The following is a 27,022-nucleotide window of genomic DNA, read 5'->3' as shown; positions in this document are numbered from 1 at the left end:
AACTGCACGGCTTGTGGAACACGACAGGAAAGACTTAAAAGGGCCTAATACACCTTTTAAGAGCAGCAACAAAAATGCATAAATCATCAAGAGGGAGTGAGGGGTAGTTCTTCACAGACAGTGCTGAAGGGAACACTCTTCTCCCCCCACTAGCAAGAGAGGTCTCTGGCAGACTGACAGTTGCAGCCTCTCCTGCTCTCTAGCCTGGTGGATTGTTGATGCATTTGCCTTGAGTTTTGCGTTCCTCGGCCCTCCCCTCCGTGCCTGTGTCATGCTCTGTTCCCGGCGTGCCGTCCTGGAGCCATGCCCATCCCCGAGATGGCTTTGAGCCCGGTGAAGTCTCTGTACTGGGAGGTGTTCCCCTCCATGGCCACGCAGCGGGTATACTGCACGCCTGTCCTCTGGGCCGGACGCCTCTATGTGCTAGGGGGCTGCAGCGAGAATGGCCTCCCTCTGGACTCAGCCGAGGTGCTGGATCTGGAGAGCCAGCGCTGGTGCGAGCTGCCCCCTCTTCCCACCGCTCGGGCCGGGGCGTCTGCCGTGGCCATTGGAGACCAGCTGATGGTCATGGGAGGCATGGATGCGCAGCAGAGCCCGCTGGCCTCCGTGGAAGTGTATCACCCTGATGAGGGCAAGTGGGAGAGAAAGACAGGACTGGGGCAAGCCTCCATGGGGATCACCACACTGGAGAAAGGTAAGAACAGTGTTTCCTTCTTCGCTGAAATGACTGTACTGGTCAAGTTTCTTTTTTCTTTGTTACACTGCAAATAAGTTTTTCCAATTAAAATCAAAGTCTAAAAACTTGAAGCAAAATTGTGTAAGATATTAAAAGACATGTTTTCAGAGAATATGCCCTTAATTATGCTTATTTTTCTTACCCTGTTGTCAATTAAGCACGATCCTCACCAAATATTGTTTGTTTATGCCTAATTTGACAATGTGGTAAGAAAAATTATCTTAATTAATTGCATGTTCTCTGAAAATGCAGTTTTGCTTCTGGGGTTAATGAAAAATAAGAGTGTCCATGAAAAAATAAAAGTGTTCATTAGTTTCTACACCATACCTTGATTGCATGTGATCATACACATACTAATGAGTATTTTCCATATATATTTTTCAAGAAAAGCACATTTTTGTAATTATCAGGAATTATTAATTCAAAAGTATCATTACTTTTTGGGGGCCTGCCTCAAAAGTCAAAATATCTGTTATTTTAAAATAATATCTAATTGACCTTGACACACAGCTATAAGGGTCTTCATGGACCTCTCTGTGATGACATTTCCTGTTTGATTATTTCTGAATGTTAGTTACACCACTTGCTAATTTGACAGACAAACAAAAATGTTTAGATGCTTGAATTAAAAAAAAAAAAAAGAATAAAAAGTGAAAAATATTATCATGAAATATCATTCGCCAAGTAAATTGATAAATTGAAAGATTGAAGGTAAATTGAAAGATGTTTTACAGAAAAAGGAGACAATAATACTTACCAAATATAATAATAATTATAAGACTTATAAGACACATCACTGTCTTCTCACTACAAGTGTATGAATTTCTGTAATTGGTGAAAACAAAGTTTGGTTCCTGTCTCGTCTTTCTGCTGCCTTACAATCACTGTGGTTGTAATGAATGTCTCTCGTAGCCTGCGCCTCTAGAGTGCTCCGGATATACCAGCTCCAAATCAAGGCATCAGTCATGCCATACTGTGACACAAAGCATTACACTGCAGAGAAAAGTCTCTCCTTCCTCTTTAGCTTGTGTAGGTGTGTGTTCAGGTGACAGTTTATCCAGTTTGAGACCCCGAGGAAGAGTGTTTATTCACAGGGATTCGCTTCTGCTAAGCCGCATTCCACCAGCTGAGCCACATAAAGGCCCGGACTGAACAGTTCTGTGGATCAGTTTTAAAGCTATGAGCAGGTCGGCTAAAACAAGACCTTTATTCATGTGCCGGAGAGAGCTCATAAGCCTGTGGTTCTTTAATGAATACTTTGGTCACATCCGCAGAATTATAAATGAACTGTCTGCTCATTTACCTACAGCAGCAGATCGTTTGAAATTAGCATGTGAGCTGTGGTCTAGGCGTTTGTCATAAAATAATAATATTGAGGATGTGAGAGAGACATCTTAAAGAGCCCATATCATAAATATATTTTTCTAGGTCTACTTATAAGGTTAGTCAAGGTTTCTTGCACCAAAACGTTATAGGGTTTACTTTTGCACAAGCATTTTCCACCCTTGATATTTGACTTTTTTTTTTACTCCCACAATCTTGTGTTTTTTAAAATGAATAATAATCAGTTATTACTAATATTATTGTTAATTATTAATAGGATCACAGAATAATATTAATATTATTATTATTATATAAAATATAATTTATTCATTCTTGAGTTGTTCCAAACCTATAAGACTTTATTTCTTCAGTGAAAGGAAAAACAAAAACAAACAAAAGACACACATCTTGCTTTTTTCCACGCAATTAAAAAAAAAGAGACCCGGAGCTTTCAAAAGGGCAGAAAAGCACCATAAAAGTATCATATATCACTATAACTTTTATACTATAACATAACTTTTGTGTGAGCTGCTCCTTTAAAACAGTCTTTCGCTAATGTACCTCTATATAAATGACCTCTGTTATGATTAACTAACCGCTTTGCATGTAAAAAGAGTAACACCATTTAATGTGGTAGGTTTGCTGTCAGGTCCAATTGATATGAATTTGTTGCCACTTTTATATGTGAAAGAACATGAGCACGCTGGGGAAGGAGCTGCAGGATTGTGTACCGTGTGTTTATCCATGTGCATTAGTGTGTTAATAATTATGCCTCTGTTGTTCGGTCTCCATATAGTTAGAATCTCTTGTGTTCCCTTTCAGGGTGCACAAATCATACAAGAATAAAAATACCAGCATGATCCATGCCTTGCCATATTAAAACAAGCGCATGCTAATTGCCATATGCCACCACCATGTGGCCTGATAAATTAAACTTGAAAGATATTATTATACAGTTTTCTGGAATAGTTGTTTCTTGCTGGTCAAATATTTTTGTATAATGAGTGTATGACCTCATACACTACGCTGCAGTTTCATGTCTGTTTTCTTTAACATTAAAAAAGAATTTGTAAAAAAGAATAACATTAAAAATTTCTGATCATTTTAGTACATGAATTTATTTACTTGGCAAGCAGCCGTGTAATGTCATAATTTAATAATTTGTCATAATTGCAACAGGGTGAATCAGGACCTCGACACAATTTTTTTTTAATGAAGGGGTTTATTTTCTGACACAAGCTGCTGTGAGATCTAACTTACCAGATTGTTCCTGTCACAACGTTTCTTGAATTTTCGACTGACAGTCTATATTACATCACCTTCTACTTTCAGTGTATCGTCATAAATGATCAGGTCTTTTTGTGTCACAAAAATCATTAATTAAGATCCTAAATCAGGCTATATGAAGCCATAACTCTGTTTCCAGGCTTTAGTATCAAAGACCTCTGTTTTCACCTCTCTCTCTCTCTTTTTGTCAGTGGTGCTTGTTCTCTTTGATATCCTTCACTCATCTTAGGGGCAAATTGCTTTGAGGGTCCAATCTGTATTTGTATGGCTTTGAAATCCCATTTTCCTTTGCACCCCTTTGGTTTATCAGACACGTTCTGTATCCGAATATCAATCAGGGTCTGAGCCAAACCATCTGTATTTTGTAAATAAGACATCCCAAACTGAATTTGATCTCAATCATAAGAAAGAAGAAGGATTTCTTTTTAGCTGATACTGTTTGTGATAGACAATAATAGAGACTCAAGCTTGAGAAGTGCAGCTGTGGCTGGTCAAAACCACAGAAATCCTCGTATTTTTGCTGTTCAACATGAATGTTCTGATGTGTGCTGTTTTCTGGTGTGAAGTTTGAGTGTGAGGACGTGTCAGAATCATGCTGACCTGTTGAGTGGATGGCTATGTAAGCAGACAAGGTCTTTTTGATTTCAGAATTATAACTCTGAGTGAATAGAGTGTCTCTCCAGCACTCTGAAGGAAACACGACTGTCAGCTAGGGTTGCCAACCATAACATATGATACAGACTCATCCTGTGTTAAATCCAATGCGGGATGCAGTTTGTCTCACGTTTTAGTGTTCAGCTCCTGAAATATAGCTGAGAACACTTTGGTATTTATGTCAATTTTGTGTCTGGTTTGTAAATGACAGATTAGAATGGACAACAAATAGCAAGCGATGAATATGAAAAACAAACAGGTTTTCTGCAAGTTGGGGAGGAAAACCGTTACATTTTGCTTTTGCTATGTTACACACACACACACATACACTGTATATACTCTGTTCAAAATTTAGGGTTGATTTGAATTTTCAGCATCATTAATCCAGTCTTCTGTGTCACATGATACTTCAGAAATCATTCTAATATGCTGATTTGGTGTTTAAGATCATTTTTTTATTATTATTAATGTTGAAAACATTGAAATAGCTAAAAATTAATAGCTATTATTTAATATCAAAATATTTTGTATAACATTGTAAATGTTGTTGCTCTTACTTTTGATAAATTCATCATTTATCATTACTGAATAAAAGTATTAATTTCTTTAAGAAAAATTATACTGACCCCAAACTTTTGAAAGTTATTGCATGCATTTTGTGAAGGGTGAAATGTGGACAATTAGTCACGTTCCGTCAGTTTCTTGCATTGGTGCACATTTTTCATTCACTGGATTTGTTACTGTGTTAACTAAGATTTGTTATTGAATTTTTATTGGATTTGATTTTATGAATTGATTTGATTTAGTTCTATGAATGTGAGCATGGTTGAGGACAGATGACTAATTTCTGACCAAATTTATAAGTACTACACATAATATATAATATAATTACTAGGTAGCTAAATTGATATGTGATGTGAGACACTTTTGTATGACATGAAAATCATGAATGCAACGATTTATGACTGTTACAGAAAAGCTGATAATTATTTGAGCTGATATTGAAAAATGCGTGAGATTAAAAATTAAATAAAATTAAATTCTGATTCTTTCGTATAGATTTTGATCTATCATTCATCCCTGTATAATTATTATTTATTAAAAATAAACTCATGTCAATAAGTATATATACATAAGATTTTATTTTTGTTTCAGTGTGGTCAGTTGCTACCCTCCACATACAACAGTTCACATATACCTCAAAAAGCATATATGGTATATAGATAAAGGTCTTCTTAAGGTGTACTGAAAAGAAACTGTCCGTTGCTTTCTTCTGCTTAAGTTAGCAACCCTGTGACAGTGGACTGTCTCTCTCCGTCTCTCTGTCTCTCTCTCTCTCTGACTGCTGCTCGCTGTATCTCCCTCTCTACCATCCCTCTCACTTTCCTAACATCATTTGATCAAGAGAGCATTCTTGTTGCCAGGCAACAGGTGTGTAAATCTGTGTGTGTGTGTGTGTGTGTGTGTGTGTATATGCATTTGTGTGTTTGTGTGTGTGTGTGTGTGTGTGTGTGTGTGTGTATATGCGTTTGTGTGTGTGTGTTTGACCCAGAGACATTTTTAGAACGGAACAGGCTGAGTTGCAATGCCAATCCATGATTCACTTGCTGCTCTGCTACTCGCCTCTTTCTCTCTTCACAAGAGAGGCAGAGAGAAGTGCTTATTGCTCTTCTGCCCCCTTAATACCCATAATGCCCTCTGTGTTCATCAGATACACCACAGTAAGAGACTCTTCCAAACCGCTTGCTCTGATAGTCCATCTGGCGATCCAAACCTTTTTTCTGCTTGTCCTCTAGACACACTGGATCTACGATATCTCTAGATTTCACACTCACTTTCTTTTAAGAGAAGTACTTTGTTTAAGGATAGTTTGAAGAAGAGTCTTAAAAGAAGCTTTTAGGTTGTACAGAAGCTCCTGGAAATGATTTTAAAGTATGTCGGTGAATGGCTCTGCTGTAATCCTGGTGGACCCATTTGGTCCATTTTTCCTGAAAGTATGTGATTCAGGCTAAGTGAGCTTTCCCTCTGTAAATTATGCAGACATGCAGAGTGCTGCTTCTTTAAAAGATAACTGTACAAGTAAGAATTGAGGTCAGCTCTTACAGTGTTCCTCATTATTTAAAAAAAAAGAAGCTAAAAATAAGTCCTAAAAAAATATTGTTGTGCTATAAGATTGTGTCGATGCTAAACAAAAGCATGTGAACAAGAAACTGCAGAAAATTTGCTTACATGCTGTTGGGGAAGCTGTAGCTTGTCAAGCATCAAACTATTAATAATTTCAACAAATTAAATTACGAATGAATTATGAATAAATAAGATTTATGCCTATACTTTAAACACATAAATGCTGAGCTGTTTTCATTGGTATTATGCTTTGAAAATATACTTAAATTAGCATTTGAATTTTTAATAACTTTCAAGATATAAATAATTGACGTATATAATTAGTTAATTATAGTTGGTTAACACACTCAGATTATGGATGGATGGATTGATGCTGTTCGTGTGAGTGGAAACGTCTCAAATGAACCCTGGTCCACCTCTCCATAAATCTAGAAACTCTTATGTAATAAATTCTTGTTGCACATAAACATCTGTCATTGATTGAAAGTATATGTAGTGGAAGCCAAGCAGACAAGACACATGAAACGTTTTTCAGGACGGCATCAACTCGCTGAAGTGCAGGTCTTGAGAAAATGTCACATGGTGTAATGAATAATTATGATGCCACGCCTTCTCATAGGATAAATCTCTGCAGTCTCATGATTATTCATGACACACTATAGTGCATTCTCTAATGATGATTTCCAATGGAAATAGCTCAAATTTCTAAATTAGCCATTTTCTTCTTACAATTAAATATGTCAGATGCAAACATTGTTATCATTCATTACCTTTTAGATCTGCAAGATCTTTTAAAAAATACATTCAATAGATTTTAAAATATGATTCATAATCAGCTGTATTTTTATGGCATAAAACAGTGGGGATTTTTAAATGAATAATTTTCAATTATAAGACCTAAAATGCCACGCTGGTACTCAAATGGCTGAATTGTTGTTTTGAATTAGTTCATTTGCATAAACCATCCAAGTGATTGAGTTCACCTAAATGAATAACATTTTAGCAGAAAATGGTTAATGTTTGCCTCTGCACATTCAGTTATAAGGTTAAGTTAATTTAGTAGTTTTGATACATTTAATTAGTTCCTAAAACTAACAATTTCTCCAAATTTTTGTTTAAAATATTTAATATATTATAATAATAAATTAAATTTAAATTTATTTTGTCATCAAAACTTTGAGGTTTTGAGGAGAAGGACAAGTTCTGTCCATGTTGACATCTATCTATTTTGTCCAGCTTATACAAAGTGACAGATCACTATCTTTGACTTATGGTTAGTGGCATTTTAATTTAGAGACAACAGTAGATGCGTCCAAAACGTGAAGCTTTTGAGGATTGGATAGTTAAAAATGAACAAACTTCTGTTTCTAATAAGCCAGCTGCATTGATTTTGTTCCAAGTTACAGAGCAGATAATGTCATTTTGGAGTGGTATTATGTGAAGTCTAGTTGTGCAGTGCATCTGATTTGGCCTTGTTAGCACATGTCTTAATGCAGCCCATGTTGTGTGTAGGTGTGCAAGCTGCTGATAGAATGTTACTAGACTAGCATGTGTTTGTCATTCGGTTATCGCCACAGCCGTGAAGATGATGTCGTGTTTGTGTGTGCATGTGTTTGTGTGATCTCATTATATAAATTTGTCTGGAGAGTGAGCGGCGATGCAGATTACTATGGTAACACATCCATCTCTGTTTCACGTAGGAATGAGACAGCTGTTCAAACAAACACACTTTAAACTCTCAAATTTACGAAAAATGAAAGTTTCACGTTCTAATTCTTTCATTATTGGATGCGGTAACTTGCGACACAGATGGTGCTCAAAGAACACATTGTAACTTTCGCACCTACACGGAAATCTCAACCGCAAGCCTTCGTTATGTGCACACATACACGCAATCTGAAATAAAAGACGCTGAAAGCATTAGTCCCTTCCTCTCTGCTATTGTGCAAGGGCTGTTTGATGTTGCTTTGCGACCTCTGTGTGCGGCACACATTTGATCGCTGTGTGGTGTGCGGGCCACTTTCTTCTTAGGAAGCGTGAAGAATAGGGAAGAATACATACAACTGCTAATTTCCATCGTGTCTCTCTGTCCCATCTCTCTTTCTTTCTGACACCTGTGTTGAGGTGTATTTTTGTTGCTCTTCTAATTGAGCTGATCTAAATGCATCCTCAATCACTGTAGAGCTCATTAGTCTTATCTGAAACCAGTCAACCTGTGTGTGTGTGTGTGTGTGTGTGTGTGTGTGTGTGCGTTTCTGATGTTGATTGTATCTGAGTGTGTGTGTGATTTTATGGAAGTTTCATTCACTGATCTTTGAAGTCACATTGCCCTCAATCCCTAAAAATATTATTTTAAAAAGATTTCTTTCTGTGTCGATTACAATCACACAAGATTCACAAGATTCTCAGACTACAGTACATTCTGTACCAAAGTAGTTCATATAGTGTTAAAGACATAAATACATAAAGAGATATGTGTATGTATACACACACACACACATATACAGTTAGGTCCATATATATTTGGACACAGGCACAATTTTTATTATTTTAGCTGCTGACCAAAACATATTCAAGTTAAAGTTATATAATGAATATGGGATAAAGTGCACACTCTGATCTTTAATTTGAGGGTATTCTGATCACAATTGGAGGAAAGGTTAAAGCTCCAGTACGTAACTTTTTTTGGTTAAAAATTATCCAAAATCAATATTTGTGCAAGTACATAACCAGCCAGTGTTCAAAACTATCGCCTTACTTTAGCCTGATTCACAACGGTTAGCTTATAATAATGTTTTCTAATTTGAGTAGTATGGGTAGGTTTTCACAGGAAATTCGAGCATGGCACTGCGTCATTACGTCACGTCTGTAAACATAAAGAAGTTGACCCGGCTACTAGACTATCACATGTGAGGATCCTGTAGGTGCCGGATCGTTTATAGAGTTTTCTCACAGCAGCTAGAATAATTAAATGTCAAAAAAATCATTTTGATGGCAGATTGTAATCCAGAAATGATTATATGAAACTATGAAATGAAAATATATTCCAGTTTTAAATGTGCTTCTGATTTCAGATTACAGGGATTACACAAGATTTGTATTTAAAAGATAACCAGTTGGAAGGGAGCATAGTTTGCTTTTTGGGTTAAAATAATTTAGAATAATATTTCTTTTCATATTCATATTTATTTCATATTTATTTCTAAAAGAATTAAATATGAAATTCAAATGGTATGACAATTAGATATTAGACTATACAGAAAATGAAATCTACACGCTAATACACACTATACTCATAGTCACGCAATGCTGATGTTGTTAACATTTATAATTTGAGAAAAAAAGTATAACAATAATAATAATTTGCACGGTTTGATGTGATATGAGCTAACCGATTATTACACTTAATCACCATTGGTAGCGCGATTTATTGTAATGCTTTTTTCCTCAGTTGGTCAGAACAAGCATGGTAGACTTGTTACTTACTTGTTCAGATGACAATATATGGTCAAAATTCTTATTTGGGTCATATATTCCAAGACGTAGGCGAGAATCTGTGATTACTAAGTACAGGATTCACACCGGTGTGGTGACTGACAGCTACACATGTGCCTCAAAACATTAGATTCATCCGCGCTGGATCCGTGCCGGAGTGCAACCCATGCAATGAAGATAATTCCGCAAGTAACTGCAATTCCAGGTTTTCAAACAGAGATGGCGACAAAGAGGCTAAATTTACGGACTGCAGCTTTAAGGAATTACAGCTCTTCATAGGGCTGCTCGATTATGACAAAAAACATGATCACGATTATTTTGGTCAGTATTGTAATCACGATTATTTAACAAGATTATTAAATAGCCATATGACCAAAACTTTAAATGAATGATTTATTTAAAGATAGAGATTATATATGAATAATCTAATAAAAAAGCATAATCTTCACTGTAAGAATTAAACTTAAATTGTTACTTATTAAAACTACCAAAAAATCCCTCAGTCTAGAGCAGTAAGTGATTTTGTCTTTGTCTTTTGTTGTTTGATTAATATTAACCCTTTAAAACCTAAGGGTAAAATAGGTCATTTTTACATACTGTATTTTGTTTATTTGACTGTAAAATTCTAACAGAATGTGCTATTTTCAAGTGCAAGGTGTCATTTTTTTCAGAAAACAGATGGCTTTCAAAAAAGTACATTTTTTCATTTTATGTTTTAAAAAGTTTTTTATTTTATTTATTTATTATAAATTTATTCATTTTAAATTTATTCCAAAATAATAACTCAATGCAGTAATAATTTATAAAATATATTTAATTTGTGAATTTATGTTCAGCCATTCTTTTTAATAATTAACTTTTAAGTGTTTTTTATTTTTATTTTTATTATTTTTTTTCCGGATCATCAGTCAACAAATATATTACTTAGGTACAATTTTATTATTTTAGCGTTAGTTACAGTAATTTATTAATAATGCATGAAAAACAAATGGAAAAATCTCAACTGGCTTGCTTTAAGTTGTTTTTATAGTGTTTCATTTCCAAGTGCCTCTCAAATTTGGATGATTTCATGCTCTTGGCAGATGAAAATTCAGCACACAGTGATATTTTATGCATTTAATATATTCTGGGTCAATTTTTGTTTTTAACCTTATATTTTTTTTTCTGTGTTTTTTGACATGGAGAACGTGGAACAGCCTGCCCGTATTGACATCTGCCTATTTTGTCTAGTTTTTGCTAAGTGACAGATGAATTTGGGCCAAAGTACAGTTTGATTGGATCACACTATCCTTGATTTATACAGTTTTTTGCATTTTATTATTTGCATTTAACATTGTCTGAACAGACTTGCAACCCATCAGATAAGAACTAGTCTGAAACATTCTCACAAAGTAGTTGCTTTGTGCTTTTGAATGTTCATCAGTCACCTTGATCTGCATCCACAGACTTCATCACGTTAGCTTTAGAGAAATCCCTCCGTATACTTGAGCTTCTGCTACAATTTAATGCTCTGAAAGGAAGACGATTAAAGAGTTTCTCCCACATGAAATAATTGTCTCAGAGCTGGCGGCTTGTAACATTCTTCACCCCACTTAAAGATTATTTTCTTTCCCTAGGGGAGCTTTGGGGGGATTGTGCCTCTCTGACAGTCAATGCTTTTGCCGCAGGCATAGATACAGTCCACAGCTAAAGTGTTGAGCTCACTTTCACAAAATCCAGCATACGTCTTTACTTTTCACAATCTGTTCTCATGCACGTACATAGTTCCATAGATACTGTGTTACCATGTGTTTCATGCATTCAGAATATCATGCATTGAGTCTGTGGAAATGTAGTTAAATTAAAGGAGAAGTGTGGAACTTTGGCACCAAACAGAACTATAAAAATAATGACGGCTCCCTTCAAACAGATTGTTCTTTGTTTGTCTGGCTGGCAAATTTAGCCATGTATTTTTGCTAGTAACATTTAAATGGCAAGTATTTAAATATGTTATAGTAGATGTTTTAATTAGCAGCCAAAGTATTTACAAGCATGAAATTAATTTTGGGTGGGGGGAAATGAACATCTAATATTAAATAACGCAAACAATGCAGATTGACATAAATGAACAAGAATGGAATTATATGAGAATGCACAGAAATTAGAATAATAGTTCTGGCAGGTCACGTGAGTCAGCCTGGCATCGGTTGACTCTCAGCTGATGGACATTTACCTATAGGAATACGACACCTATCACAGCATTCCTGTATATAATTCAGCAGGTTTTTTGCTTGCTCAGGAGCAAATTATCTTCCTCCATCCCCAACTCTTCCTTTTGCCACAGTCAGGACTTGGCAAACTAGGACAATAACAGTGTTTGTTCTAAGTGGGCGCTTCAGATATGTTTTGTGAACGTGATTGCACAGCATGCTCTAAAATATCAAGGATTTTAATTGGGTCAATGATTTTATCTTTCATTGGCTGAAAAAAAAATAGTTATTGTAATAGTTGCAGTGTGGACTCCTCTGTTCTATTACAGTTACAACGATTTTAAAACTTTATGGTTTTACCTTACCTGTGATACTCCAAATGAGGTTGCATGAGCAGATAATAACGATACATAAGGAGTGACGATTTTTCAAATAAATCTCCATGTACGTGCATAAGTATGAAGATGAAGTTTACTACCTTTGAGACCGGTAAGTTGTTAATCACAAATGTTTTCTTATTTGAATATTCTCTTGTTAGTGTAGTCACTTTGCCAATGCAAGATCTGCTTTTGAAATATATTCAAAGGAATAAACCACTTTAGAAACATTTAAAAGTGAAATAACTTTTTGAATAAAGGTGGAAAAAAACATGTTTAAAAACTTTATTTCAAGTTGTTTATAATTACTAATAGTTTTCTCTGAACATCAAACCAGGATAGGAACATCAGGGACGTGTAGAGCAGGGGCTGATTCCAATTTAACAATTACTATAGTAGAATTATATGCATAATTATAAAAATAAAGTCCTTTGCATGTTCTTCTTGTGAACTGCTTACGATTCATACAATAGTACTGTCGGTGGCATTTGGGCTTCATTTAACCAACAACAATAGTTTCATCAGATAGTAAATGGTATATCAATATGCAGTACGTAAATAGGAGTAAATTAAACACTACTTACAATTAATGCAAATTCTTCTACTTTAGCAATTTCAAGTTTGTTTAAAAAATATCAATGACAACAACTGAAAACATAGAGTGGCTACGTAGTTTTCAAATTATTTATGAATAACACCAGGAAGATACACTCCACTTCACATTGTCCAATGAAATTTGAGCTTGTTTAAGACCCATACAGTCTATAGCAATACATTGGCAATGAGCAATTGGCAATAATTATAATTATAATTCAAGTGCATTTTGTTTTATTGACCACAATATTACTGTTGGTAATTGTTGAGAAAGGGGCACTTTTGGTTAATTTTGGGCAGGGGTTTGAGCCCTCAAAGCACCCCCCTCTGCACGTGCCTGAGGAACATTTTAACAATGTAAAAATGAACCCTCACTTTAATGGTTAAAGATTTTCGATATACATCAGTAAAAAATTTTATCCATTTCTTGACTCAGATTTTTCTCTTGTGCACATTAAGCCATAATCTTAAAGGCGACCTGAATTGTAATTTGCAACCCATTTTACTTCTGTAATTTTAGGCATTTCTGAGTTAATTGGGAAAAACCATAAGAATTGAATAGATTGTGAATAGTAGCTGTTACTTAACCAGAATAGATCCTGGCTGAATGCTGATGTGCTAAAACAATGTCTAAATAGCTACTTTGCCTTTTTTTATATATATATACTGTATATATGATATCAGCCGAAAAGGAAAATTGAGAACAGCAAGTTATTAAATATTTACAAAGTACTACAAGACAGCATGAACAAAATGCTTCTATAAATCGCTCACAACCAGACCAGGAACTTAAGACTGTAAATAGGTCAACTTTGACTTCAGTGTTCACTTTAAGGAGTTATGCGGCTTTATTTTACTCTATCATTTGATAAGTCCGCAATGCATGAATTATTCAGTTCAAAGAAATGCAACTGTATTTGGATAGAAAAACTTACGATGTGTTGTTTGATATTACTTACATTTCTCAACCAAATTTGCTGTCTCAAGGTGTATTAAAATGCACAAGTTCAATAACCCTTTGTAAAAAACTTTGCACTAGGTCAATAAACATAAAAAGGAAATGATGGCGAAAGATTCCTTTCTACATCAGACCAGACTTCAAAGTCATTTCAGTGTTTGTGTGCTCTAGGCATCAGCTGTCTGAGCTCCTGCTGAGACGGCTGTACCTGAGCTCAGTGAATATGTGCGGGTCAGGCTGCTTCCCTCCACCAGTCCTCTGTGTTGACTTACCCAGCGGCTGTTATTTAGAGTGCTTTCAGAGTTTCTCAGAGGAGAGATAGAGGTCAGAGCTCATTTTGAGAAAGCCATATCTCCCCCTGAGCAGGTGGTGGAAGACTATGCTATCCCACAATCCATTGCCTCAAGAGTTCACTGTGTGCTGCTTTGTGCCAGCTGTTACACTTGTCTTTGTCTTTGTGAATAGTGGTGTGGCCCAGTGCGGCTCAGTGCTGAATGGTCTCTATTGCACTAGCTTGTCGACCATGCATCATTCCTACTCCATCCCCAGGCCCATCTGGGGCGCTCTACACCTGAGCCTGTTCATCTGATTATTTAACATTTAATAGATTCTTTTCATCTAGAGAAACTCCAGTACACTAATCGTTGGAACAGGTTAGGAAATATGAAAATTCAGTCATCATTTATTTACCCTCATGTTGTTCTAAACCTGTATAGATTTTTTTCCCTCTGGAAATAGCAGACTACAAACTATGCTCACTAACATTTTAATTGGCTACTTATCTTGCAGTTTCATAAAAACGTTCTGAGTTTTCTGGCTCAGTGGCTTCTGGTGCGTATTTACTGTACGCAGCAGTCTAATTAGGAATTCCTTGGTCTTGTGATTATATTCTCTTTGAGCAATAACATTTGTTGACATTACGTCATTTACTTCATTCACAATCCCAATATCTACTTTCAGTATTGCTGTAACATACCGTCTCAATTTTTAAACTCTCTATATAAAATGTGAAATTATTTAAATTATTTATAGTTTTAATAATGACTTTGTGAACCCTTCAAAAATGTCTGTATTCTACATTGGTTACTTATTAAATGTAGCCTGATTTTAATTGAACTAACAATTACAGACAAACACAGTCTGACTGATCTAATAATGCACAGTTGTACTTCTCACAATTTCATTGAATTCATTGAGTAATGATTGGCAGTGCAGAATGGAGAAAGTAAATCAATTTAAACCTTGAATTTAGTCTTTTGTAGATCCTCTCTTAGCAACAAAACCTCCATCAAACATTTCTTGTAGCTTTTCTTCCTGTAGACTTTTGCCTATGTTTGGACCATCTCTCCCCACAGTTTATGATCAATTTTGGGTTGTCTTGATAGCACAGCTCTCTGTAGGTTATGCCACAACATCTCAACTTGCATAAGGTCAGAACTTCTTTCTCAGACATTCGTATGTATGATTTGGGTCATTGTCTTGTTGCATCACTCAACCTCTCTAAAGCTTGAAGTCATGAACTGCTGTCCTGATATTTCTGGTAAAATGTATTGATGCACTTTTACATTCATTGTTTTGTCAATGATTGAAAAATGTTCAGACCCTTAGGCAGTTAAACCATGGTGCTCCTTCCACCTCGCTTCAGAGTTGAGATGAGGTTTCGGTGTTGGTGTGCACTGTGCACTGTTCAGTGCCCTTTCTCCTTTAAACACAACATGCATTTTTGCCAAAAAGTTCAACTGTCCACACAACTTTTTCCCAGAAGCGCTGTGGAACAACCACATGGTTTAAGGCAAACATAAGACATTCCTCTTGTTTTGGCAGCATGGATTTCCCCCTTGCCCTTTTATAAACACCTACAGTATCTTGTTCAGTATTTTTCTGGTAGTGGACACACAAACAAAGTCTTTGTAGTCATAGTTTGTAGGGTTTTCAGGAGGTCTTCTGCTATTGCCCTTTGTGTTCTCCGCTCTTAGGGAGAGCAGCAGCACTCCAGAATGTTTTACATTTGTAGACAGATTTTCTTAGCATGGACTACATTTATGGTGCTCATGTTGTACTTTTTTGTCAGTTTTGTCACTTAGCATATGTGGTCATTGAATGAAAAAGAGCATGAAGACTGTAAATATCACCTTTATATTCCTGGAAACTCAGTCTAGCATGGCTGAGTCCATTTTTCTATGCAATATGCATCAGATGCTGTGTGAACGGACTGTGGGTGGCCCGTGGGCATGCCATCTGAGGTTGAGACGACATAGTAACAGTCAGGTAAGGCAGCATGCTAGAGTTGCTTGTGGCTGCTGTTGTCTCTCAGCTCTCAGACACAGATCAGTGAGCAGACATAAATGACTGGAGGTCAGTTGTCATCGCACTGTACCTTGACCTTGAGGATATCTTGTGCATGCAAAGAAACTGTATGTGAAAAAGTGAGATGCAGTGCTGGATTAAAGACATGATAAGCATCCACAATGCTTCATCACACAATGCAAATATGACTCCATTGTAGCAGTCCTCTTAGCCTCGTGCTCCCGCTGTGAGTCTGGATGTAGCTGAGCAGCGTCAGTTTGAGGGGAGGCAGATGCTCCATCACAGCAGGGATATGTTTGTAAAAGAGCACGCTATATTCTGGTCTAGTAACTTTCATTGGACTATATTCTTAATCACAAAATTTAAGATATGTTAAACCTACATAAATGTTTCAGAGAATGCTGCTGTATGTATAAAATAGGAGACTACAAACCATGCTCATTAATTTAAAATATATTTTATCTTGGACTTTTATACTGACCAGAGTTTTTTGGTTCAGTGGCTTCTACTGTATATTTTCTGTACACGTCAGCCACATTATGAGTTCTTTTATGTCCTGTGATCCACTTCTCGTAAGTCACTAAGCAAGAAAATTAGTTGGTTTTACATCATTGCCTTCATTCACAGTGCCGTGTTGCAGTGTTCCCCCTTTATGCGTCATGCCCATTTAAACGTGCCGCCACAGATTATGAAGCAAATGGATTTTAAATGCAGCCTTCATAAAAACAACAATAAACAAAGATTCATATCTTTGAAGAATCATAATGGGTCTCAGTGTCACACACACAGACACAGACACACACACCCCTTCTTTAAATAGACTAGTTGATTAGTGTGAATACCTAGTTTATCTAAGAAGTTGGCAGCCATTTTTCATGAAGTGCTGTAATTAAGTAAGGAATAATTGAGAACGATCCGCTGAATTATTAGAAAATAATGCACCTCCGAGGTGGAAATGCGGCCACAACGTGAAGTGGTTAAAACACCTCAAGACATTTGCCAGGTTTTTATTTTTAAAATGCTTCTGTGTAGCTCTTGTGTTTCTCTTATGCATCTCATCTCACGTCTGCAAATCCCAAAACATTATTTTAAAGCTAATAACAGAGGCGTGAGCGATAGCAGATTAATGTAGTTATTAATGCAGTTATTAGAGAGAGAGGTTAAGCATGTGCATCTTTCAAGAATATTCAGCATCCTCTCTATCATTAGCAAAACTGTAAGTTTATCAGCTTCACAAACAGCACCATTATTACCTTGCTAATGAGGTAGGTCTCTTCAAGTGTCTTGGAGATGTTGCCACAGCTCTTCTGGATTTAGTCTGTCTCAGTTGTTTCTGTTTCTTCGTGTAATGCCAGACGGACTGGATGACAGTGAGATTAGATCTCTTTGTGGAGCACTGGCTGTTTTCAGACTCCTTGTGCATACAAAAATCACTGGATTATTGCAATTAATGATAAAAGGAATGTTTGGAAATACTGTATAAGAGGATATTTCCTAATGACATAGGCCTGTGTTTGATATATCGATACGACGATGAATCGGCGTAGGTATTTGACAATACAGTATTGATATATTGCGGCACGTGTGCAGCCGTGGACCGTGCTTAATTTGAATGCAAGAACAGCATTTAAAACAGAGTGGAAAAGTGAAAGGTTTCTTAAAAAATAATGAATAGAGTATAATATATAGGCTACAACTGGGTTTAATCTGGCCGCAGAGAAACCCAACTGGGTTGTGTGATATAAACAGATGTAATACGTAAATATCTGCTAAGTGTGTCACTTATTTTTTGTCAACCTGGCAATCGTGCATGCGCTCTCTCTCCAATGTGGATAAAAGTGCCACCTTTCTGAAAACACCGGTAAGCTTGCAGTTTAGCGACCTTCACTTCAATATTCTATTCCCAGAAAATAATTCATCAAGTGTTTATTCACGAGAGAGAAAGAGAGAGAGAGAGAGAGAGAGAGAGGCTGTGTATGTATTAATTACCTCAGTTTTTACCACATTTCTCTGTTAACAGTGAAGCGGTGGCTTTAATTGCTTCAGAAATGATGTTACAACTCCTTGCTGAGAAAGGCTGATAAAATTGCAGGGCAGCGCTGAGAAGTTTTGCTGAATGTGTGTTTGCGTACGCAGCGCAATCTGTGTGAGTGACTGAACATGTGAGCGTGAGCTACAGTTAAGTTACAGTTTACAGTTATTAGTTAAAAATCCTTCTAATTTTTGTTTTTGTTTTTTAAATGTAGAGAGTGTTAATTTGTGCAGTGGTAACCTACCAGCAATGTAAAGATGTTTTTATTACCATATTTGAATAAGTATTCTAATAGATATTTTTTATACTGCATTATTATTTATGGGTTGCAACAAGATACAAACAGAATATTGTACCTGGTGAGGAATGCTCAATGTTAACATGAAATCTATGCCATTACCTAGGGCTGGGCGATATGGCTGAAAACTGTATCACGATATCAGTGTTTCATATCGGTCGATATTGATAATTATTGATATTTTTTATGACCCATTTAAAATAAGGACCAGGAGAAAAATATATTACATTTAAACATTTTTATTTTAAACTAAACTTCCTCTGATCATAAGCCCCTCTGTTATTAAGACAGAAATGTCAACAACCATGGAAAACGCAAATAATTAAAATGTAAACATAAGTCTAAAGTCACAAAGAACACTTAACAGTTATCTCTTAACATTTAAGGTGCAAAATGAAAGAAAATGTAAGAAATGCTTAATAAAGTGTAATAAAATAGTGCAAAGTGTTAAATATAAACAGAGAAACCTGAGAATTTAGTGCAAGTTTAGTGCTAGGAAGTTCACTAGCTGTTCACCTTCTGGTGAATAAAGTGTTTTTAAAATATGTGCAGTGTTTTGTAAACAAAAATAAAACTGAGGTAGACTGAGATACATCTGTAATATAAAAAACAAACCTGATACAGTACAGTAACATTGTTTGAAATATAAAACGGAAAATATGAAAAAGTAACTCTTCAAGTTATTCTTACTCTAATCATACTTGAAGTTGAACTATTCAAGTATATTTTCAGTCCAGGTTTTGTGCTAGGAACACCAGCTGGTTGACCTTCTCTGAGTCTAAAGCTGCCCTGGTGCATGTAACAATATTACCCCCAGTACTAAAAATTCTTTCTGAGGGGGTGCTGGTGGCTGGGATGCACAAGTACTTTTTCGCCAGCTGAGACAATCTGGGGAAGTTGTGTTCGTGTAGCCTCCACCAGTCCAGAGGGTTAGACTCACTGTCTGCATCAGGGCACATCAGGTACCTTTCCAGCTCACTCTCCACTTTTTGTTTTTCAGTGAGAGGCAAAGCATCATATTCTTGGCACTGTTTTTTGAAAAAGCTCCCCAATGACTTGCGTTGCTTCTTCACGCCCAGTGGCATAGGTGGTCCACTGACAGCTCCTCCTTCTGCACCTTGGTCTGCTGCTGGAGCGGAAAAGGTGGAGCACAGGCTTCACGTACGAGACCGTCACATATGACTCCCCAGAAAGGGAATCTGTGAACTCCAGGAGAGGAGTTAAGGCCGCATGCATTGACTCAAGGACGTCAATATCCTACCACGTTGGGATCAGGTGCCTGTTGTTTTTGTCAGAAGACAGAACTTCAGTGATGGCCTTTTGTTGCTCTAGGACCCTTGCCACCATCTTTTGTCTTGAGCCCCACCTGGTTGGTGACTCTGTGACCAGCTGGTGTGTGGGAAGATGGAGACGTTCCTGTGCTTTAGAGAGCGCACTCTTTTTGTTCCACGAGTAAGAAAAGGTAGATACCACTTTCTTGCACACACCTACAGCCCTCTCCACTCTTTTATCTTTTCCTGCAGCTCCTGCAGAAAAACAATGCCAGTGTTAATAACTGATAATAGATCACACACAGAAACACGCACACAGAAACACGCACACACACACAGAGTCATGTCAGTGTGTAAAGTTGCTTCCATAGATCATAATATATAATCTCAATTACTGGCTAATAAAATCACCATAGAAACCAACATTGATGGCGAGCATTAAAATGACAAAGCTAATCACCAGTAGCAGAGTGCAAACGATGGCCAAAACACTGCAGCCGTGTCCAGTTGTTCAGTGAAGTCGCCTTTACTACATTTGCCCCGCTGTCTGTGGTGATGCACACCATTTTGTCTTCAATCAGACTCCAGGACAACAGTGCCTCCTTCAAGCCTTCTGCTATCACTTCTCCTGTGTGATCTTTGGGGAAGTATGCCGTCTCAAGGCATCTGGTTTTCAAACCCCATTCATTGTCGATGAAGTGAATGGTCAAGCTAATGTATGGCTCAGAAGTACGGCTTGACTACAGGTCAGAGGTTGTTGCAAAGTACTTGGCTGACAATATTTCTTGCTGCACAGATTCTTTGCACATTACATACAGCTTAGGAATGGCAGTCTTAGAAATGTACTTTCGGCCAGGAAGAACATAGCGTGGGTCAAGCATGTGTATAAGCTTTTTATAACCTGGCTTCTCGACAGTGCTAAGCGGAAGCATGTCTTTGGCTATATGATATGCCACTGCCTCCGTTATATCTTTGTACTGTTTAGATTCTTTGTCATAAGGCACTGATGCGGAGTACCTCTCCATGGTGGTCTGCTGCTTGTGCGGTGTTGCAGCTACAGATGTTGTTGGTTGAATACGGCTGTGCTCCAAAGGGTGAGCGCGGCTAAGGTGGTACATCAAGTTCGTGGTATTACCAGTCTTGGCGGGGACGACGGTCTTGCATAATTTGCAGACGACATTGGTCTGACTACGGTCAGACTTATAATATCCAAAAAACTGCCATACTGGCGAGCTGACTTTTCCTCTTTTATTTACAATTTCCTCGCTCGCTGCGGCACTCATTTTCTGCTTATGAAGAGGAATCCAGCAGACCAGCACGAGACAACGATATGGCACATCCAAACTGATACTGTTACATGATTGGCTGTTAGCGTGTCACTGCCTACGTTGCTAGGCTACCGGAGAGCGAGTGCCTTTGTTAATGCAACCAAACTTGCTTCGCAACCTCTGTTTTCTTCCTCGATAAAAAATATTGAACGTTTTATCGAACACATTTTTTATTGATATCGATCACGTGTCTATCGCGATACATATCGTTATCGTTTTATCGCCCAGCCCTACCATTACCTATCTTAAATTGTAATAAGTTCAAGTTTATTTGTATAGCGCTTTTTACGATACAAATCGTTGCAAAGCAGCCCTACAGGAAATTAAGTTTCCACAATATATTTATATATTGCAGAACCTTAATATATTTAACTTATGGCAAAATTTGGTAATTCTGTATGTTGTCTGAGCGTTGGCATCCTCTGAGGGGTTGGCATTATCTTTTCTCAGGTGTTCGGTCATCTCAGATCATTTAAGGGTTGGATCCAGACTGAAGCCTCTGTAATTCCTAGTTACAGAAACAAAGAAACAAATAGAGACATAGTTAGTCTGTCTTTGGTGGCTGGAACAATAGTTCTGGCCGGACGATAACGCGGAGCCATATAATTAATATCAGTAATACGCAGCATGCACGATACAAGGAAATTATCAGTAACATCATCACTTTGTGGTACGATATCTATATCAGTAAGATCAATTCCATGCGATATAATTAAATCTAGTGTATGATTAAAACGATGAGTGGGCCCGGTGACGTTTTGCTTGACTCCAAAAGAGTTTATTAGGTCAGTAAACGCAAGTCCTAACGCATCATTTGTATTATCAACGTGAATGTTAAAATCTCCGACAATTAGCACTTTATCAACATTAACCAATAGATCTGAGAGGAAATCTGCTAATTCTTTTAGGAAATCTGTATATGGCCCTGGCGGTCTATAGACAGTAGCCAGAGCAAGAGACAGGAGAGATTTCTTTTGCATATCTAACAGTGTAACATTAAGCAGAAGTATTTCAAATGAGTTAAACCTCCTGTATCCTGTTTTCTGAGTAACATTGAGAATATCTCTATATATTGTTGCAACACCACCGCCACGACCAGTCTGACGGGGCTCATAACAGTAGCTTGGTGGAGTAGACTCATTTAGACCAAAATATTCATTTGGTTTAAGCCAAGTTTCAGTCAAGCAGATGTTTCCAGCGCGGCTCTCCGCTCTCTCAGCTGGGCCTGCTTCTCCACCAGGTCGCGGATCTGCTTCTCCACGGCCTCCAGCTCCAGCTCCCGCTGCACCGAATGCAGCTCAAATGTGTCCTCACCTGCACTCAAAGGTAGACACAAATCCGCCATTTAAGCAAGTAACAGTGAAACAATGGTAATGTGTGTGAATAGAGTATTAGCAATGTAAGCGAGATTAGCGGCAGCCACGCTACAGATGCTAATGGGCTATAAGCTAATAGCAGACTCAAGAAATCAAAATAAAACTAGTGATAACAAGGCGCTCTGATTGGTTTTGTTTTAGAATGCTATAGGGGATATATTCACACGTTAAAGAAACGAAAATGATAGTGTAAAAATTTGTTTTTAAGATAGACAATAAAGAATCAACTTTATGGAGCTCAAACTCAAAACGCATTCACAAATCAGCTAAAGGGAAAGGTGCTGACTGTACTGTGGTACAGTTATGAAAAGCCCTCCATAATGCAGTGGTCAACTGCCTGCTCTGCCTATGGTTAGCAATGGCCATTTTGTTGGTGAAAATACTAATGGCCTAAGATGTTTGTACAGTACTGTAAATTTTTAGCTGTACTGCCCAGCCCTAAAGTACATCTTATTTAGAGGGTTTCAACTCCTCCTAGAAATCTACTTATTTTATTTTGTAACAAATTGAGTCTGCAAATTCAAATTTGTCCATATCAATTCCACTGCCAGAAACGTGTTTTTAAGATCTTATGTTTTTATTGTTTTATCTGATGTAAACATTTCCTACTGTGGTCAGGTAAAGACTGGATGGGTGACTAGTCTTTCATCCCTGTCTATATCTACTTTCTTCAGCTTGGCTGAGCCTCGGGGAGAATTGTGAATTGCCATTTTACCGGCAATTCAGCTAATGCTTCTTCTGGCACTTACTCTAAAGCTGCCCACTAAATAATGAAGGGCCAAGAGGGCCAGTGGGGATAAATTTAATGCAGTCTGTTTCCACCCGTCATCTTTTCAGTCATGTTGATCTTCATTCAAGTTTATTTGTGTAGTGCTATTCACAATGCAAATCGTTACAAAGCAGCTTCACAGAAAATTAAAGTTTCTACATTATATTTAGTAATAGCTTATCAGTGGTGATGCTCTCAAGTTGATGCCCATACGGCAGAAATGTATGGTAAAAATCAAGCAGTTAGTTCATGTCATGTAATCAAACAGACGGTGAACACTATTAACAGCAATGATTATATGTTGCGATCAAACTTTGATAGTTTTGTATGTTGTCTGAGGGTTGGCATAATCTGAGGTTTTCTGAGGGGTTGCCATCATCTCTCACTGATTTTTCCCTCCCTTCTGTCCTCTGCATTGTTATTAGACATTCTCTTTTCACATTCCCCTCTTTCTTTCTTCATCCATAGCCTTACGTTACAGCCTTCAGTAATTTTAATTCAGTTTAAAATCTTTCTACGTTCTGCCTCCTGACAAACGTCCAACTTCCCACTTTATTTCTCCAAAAATAATAATAATAAAACAAACTCACGTCATGTTCATTCAATATCAGATCACAAGTAGTTCATCTTCACTTCTGTTTCTATGGCAATGGTTAGCTCTGTGGAAAAGTCAAACCGTTGGCAAATAATTAACCCTCCGTGTGGTTTAGTTTGACACTGACGCAGTGAAGTCGTGATGTGGAGCCCACAGAAACAGATGACGGGGTTTAGATTCTTTTACATTTCATTTTCAAAAGTTATTCTTTTATCTAATTGAAACATAAGCATAACTGCTCTAGGTTATTTAGTGGGGTTCAACCATCTGAATCTGCATTTTTAAATAATTGGTTTGTTTATAATTAATTTTTTATTAATAAATGTATTAATTAATTTGCTAAATGTCATCCAAAGGCCTCCCATTCTAGTAAAGTGACAAAATAAAATGCAGCTAAATACTCCATTTCTGATACATTTACAAACAAATTCAATTCAGTTGCACAAGATTCAGATTCACAACCTCGTAGGGCAAAAAAATATTACTCTCAGCTCATGGTCAAGACAAAGGCCAATTTAGATACAGATGAAACAAAATTTTTCAGCACATACTTCTGTAACATATATATGCATGTAAGGCTCTTGCATTTGCATCAGTCCCTATAGAAACTTATAATAAGAATAACTGAATAATTCAATAATTCAGCATGCGAGTGTGTGTGTGTGTGTGTGTCGGTACTTGAACGAGAGCAAAAGTTGTGTGCCTACACCGCTATAGATCTCAAAGGGCAATTGTTTGAAAATGTTTATCTGCTCAGCTTGATATCACTACACAGCATGCCTGTTTCTCACTGTATCTCTGAAAAAAAAGAAAAAACACACAAAAAACATGTTTGCTTTGATCTGGTGCCAAGAAAAATCTCAGCGCTTGTTGAGTCCTTGAATTCATTGGTTGTTTTGCACTTGTGGAGGAGAATTTAACGTTTTCTTCATAGTATAAAAATACACTCTGACTCGTTCTCCAGGTGATCAACTGTGGCTGTGAATTTCATGTCGTAGATCCAGCAACACGCTGATGAAGAACTTTCACTCATTAGCGCATATGTCTCTGAACCTCTCCTGCAGACAAGTGCATTCATCTTGTTCTGCTTAAATGCCACTGCAGCAGTCAGAGTACAGAAACTCATAAATCTCCAGAGAACTGTTGCTCTGTCAACTTTTATACAGCCTGGAAATTCGGTACTATCACACAGGAGCTCAAGCCCAGCTCACACTCTGATCACGACACGCTTCAACTTTTGCTCGACCGAGATTATTGCCATAGTAACCAGGTATGAAATCCTCCAGGTTTTCTCTTGGACTTAGATTATGGATTTATAATGAGTTTGGTCAAACGGTTTAGTATGATATCTATCTGACGGCAGCGAACAGTTGTGGTGTAAATGGTCGGTTGTGTTTGTCAGCATATTTAATGCCATCTGATGTCACTGCGCATGTGAATGCGTAATAAAGTGTATTAGTTTCCTAATGCGCACACCTTTTAATGAGCCTCAGTCTCTTGAGTGTCTTGTCAGTCTGTCTTCAGCACACACTCACACAGCCAGTGAACAGCAGAAAGCTGCTTAGGGTGATACTGCAGAGGAGAGCCAGTCGGGAGGATAGCACACACACGCGCGCGCGCGCCTGCCATGCACCCACGCACCATCCTCATCCTCATCACAGTCTATTTCTCTTTGACCGCACAGACACCCAGACACTTGCTGCTGTAAGCTGATTATTGTACAAAAGTATATGTGTGCTGAGACTCAGCAGTATTTACTTTTTAAGTAGGAGCCGAATGTTTGGTGTTCCTACACGCCCTTTTTTTGTAGTGTGAGTGGTTGATGGTGTGTGTTTGTGTGTGTGGCACTGATTCGGCTCATCATGCTCTTCTGCTCCAGATGGTGGAAGCTGAAAAGGCGGATTTCTCTGCGGCTGAGCTCTGAGATTAGTCTCATTTCCATCTCTGCTCATTTAACGGCTTTGGTGTGGATGTGTTTGTATATGTACATAGATGTTTCTTCGAGTTCAGGCACTTTTATGTCCCAGGGGTTGATTTTTATTAAAACTAAGAGATTGCTGCTTTATCTTTTTGTTATGTGAACATCACATTAAAACAGTTTTGTAAACGTATTACCCTGCCTCAGGTACTTTTTAAACTTCTTTTATGTATTGAAATAACTAGATTTATTGTCTTAAACTTATCTTAGTCCCAGACTTAAATTATGAAAATCCATAAAATATTAATCATTACATTTTAAAACTATGATAATACAAACGTGTAAAATGCATAAAGCATTTCAATATTTTTGTGAGAAAATAATTATACACTACTGTTCACAAGTTTGGGGTTGGTAAGATTTTTTAAATGTTTTTGAAAGAAGTGCTCACCAGTGTTGTGTTTGTATGATCAATATGATAAATAATAATAAAATAAATATAAAAATATATATCTCTTTTTTATTGTAATTTAAAATGTTATTTATTCCTGTGATGTTAAAGCTGAATTTTCAGCATCATTACTCCAGTGTCACATGATCCTTCAGAAATCATTCTAATATGATGATTTGATGCTCCAGAAACATTTCTTATTATCATCAATATTGAAAACAGTCAATATTTGATAGTAGATAATAGTTATATTTTTGTGGAAACATGATACTTTTTTCAGGTTTCATTGGTAAATAGAAAGTTCAAATGAACAGTATTTAGTTGAAATAGAAATATTTTGTAGCATTATAAATGTATTTACCGTCTCTGTTCATCTTGTTTGATTATATGTATATATATGGATAAAAAAAATCTTATGATCCCAAAATTTTGATTGGAAGTGTTAATTTTTACACAATCAGTAACCCTTAGTGTCATTTTCATCATGACCAGCAGTTCTAATGCTAAAATATTATGCATTTTTGTCAAATTATGCAAAGTGTGGAAATTTAACTGTATTTAGCATACATACAATGCTACTTATGCATGCTATTAGCCTTACTGTATCAAGATACTGTATCATTTCCGTAGCATGTAATTTAAGATCTGAGGACAATTAGATTTGTTCATGATAATCAGATAAGGTAACACATAACTTTTATTAAAAGTTAGTGCCTTTGGCTACCAAGGAGACGACAGGTGTATGATGAGTGTAAAAATCAAAGTAAATATCACCTACTGTACAAACAGAATATTTTTTTTATTGTGCATAATTTCAAAATCAGGTTGTAATTTGTAAATAATTATGCCAAAAGTGTGTGAATATTGTGTGTGTTTAGGATAAATAACATGCAAGATATGAAATTAGCCTTAAAGAAGTTTGCCATGTTATTCCAAAAAT

General features: G+C 36.9%; 1 protein-coding gene across 1 annotated transcript in view; it reads left to right on the top strand.

Annotated features, from left to right (window-relative positions):
* Positions 1-303: 303 nt before the first annotated feature.
* The window catches only part of LOC306859499 (kelch domain-containing protein 8B-like), a gene marked incomplete at both ends in the record, with an annotated part of 109,686 nt that continues 82,967 nt past the window's right edge, over positions 304-27,022 (top strand). Inside the window, one exon of the mRNA XM_079400541.1 lies at positions 304-694. Coding sequence (XP_079256667.1) covers positions 304-694 — 391 coding nt within the window. The remainder of the gene's footprint in view (positions 695-27,022) is intronic.

Source organism: Barbus barbus (genome assembly GCF_936440315.1).
Source record: "Barbus barbus genome assembly, chromosome: 40".
Classification (NCBI taxonomy): Eukaryota; Metazoa; Chordata; class Actinopteri; order Cypriniformes; family Cyprinidae; genus Barbus; species Barbus barbus.
Note: the sequence above shows the minus strand (reverse complement) of the source record. Positions and strands in the feature narration are given on the sequence as shown.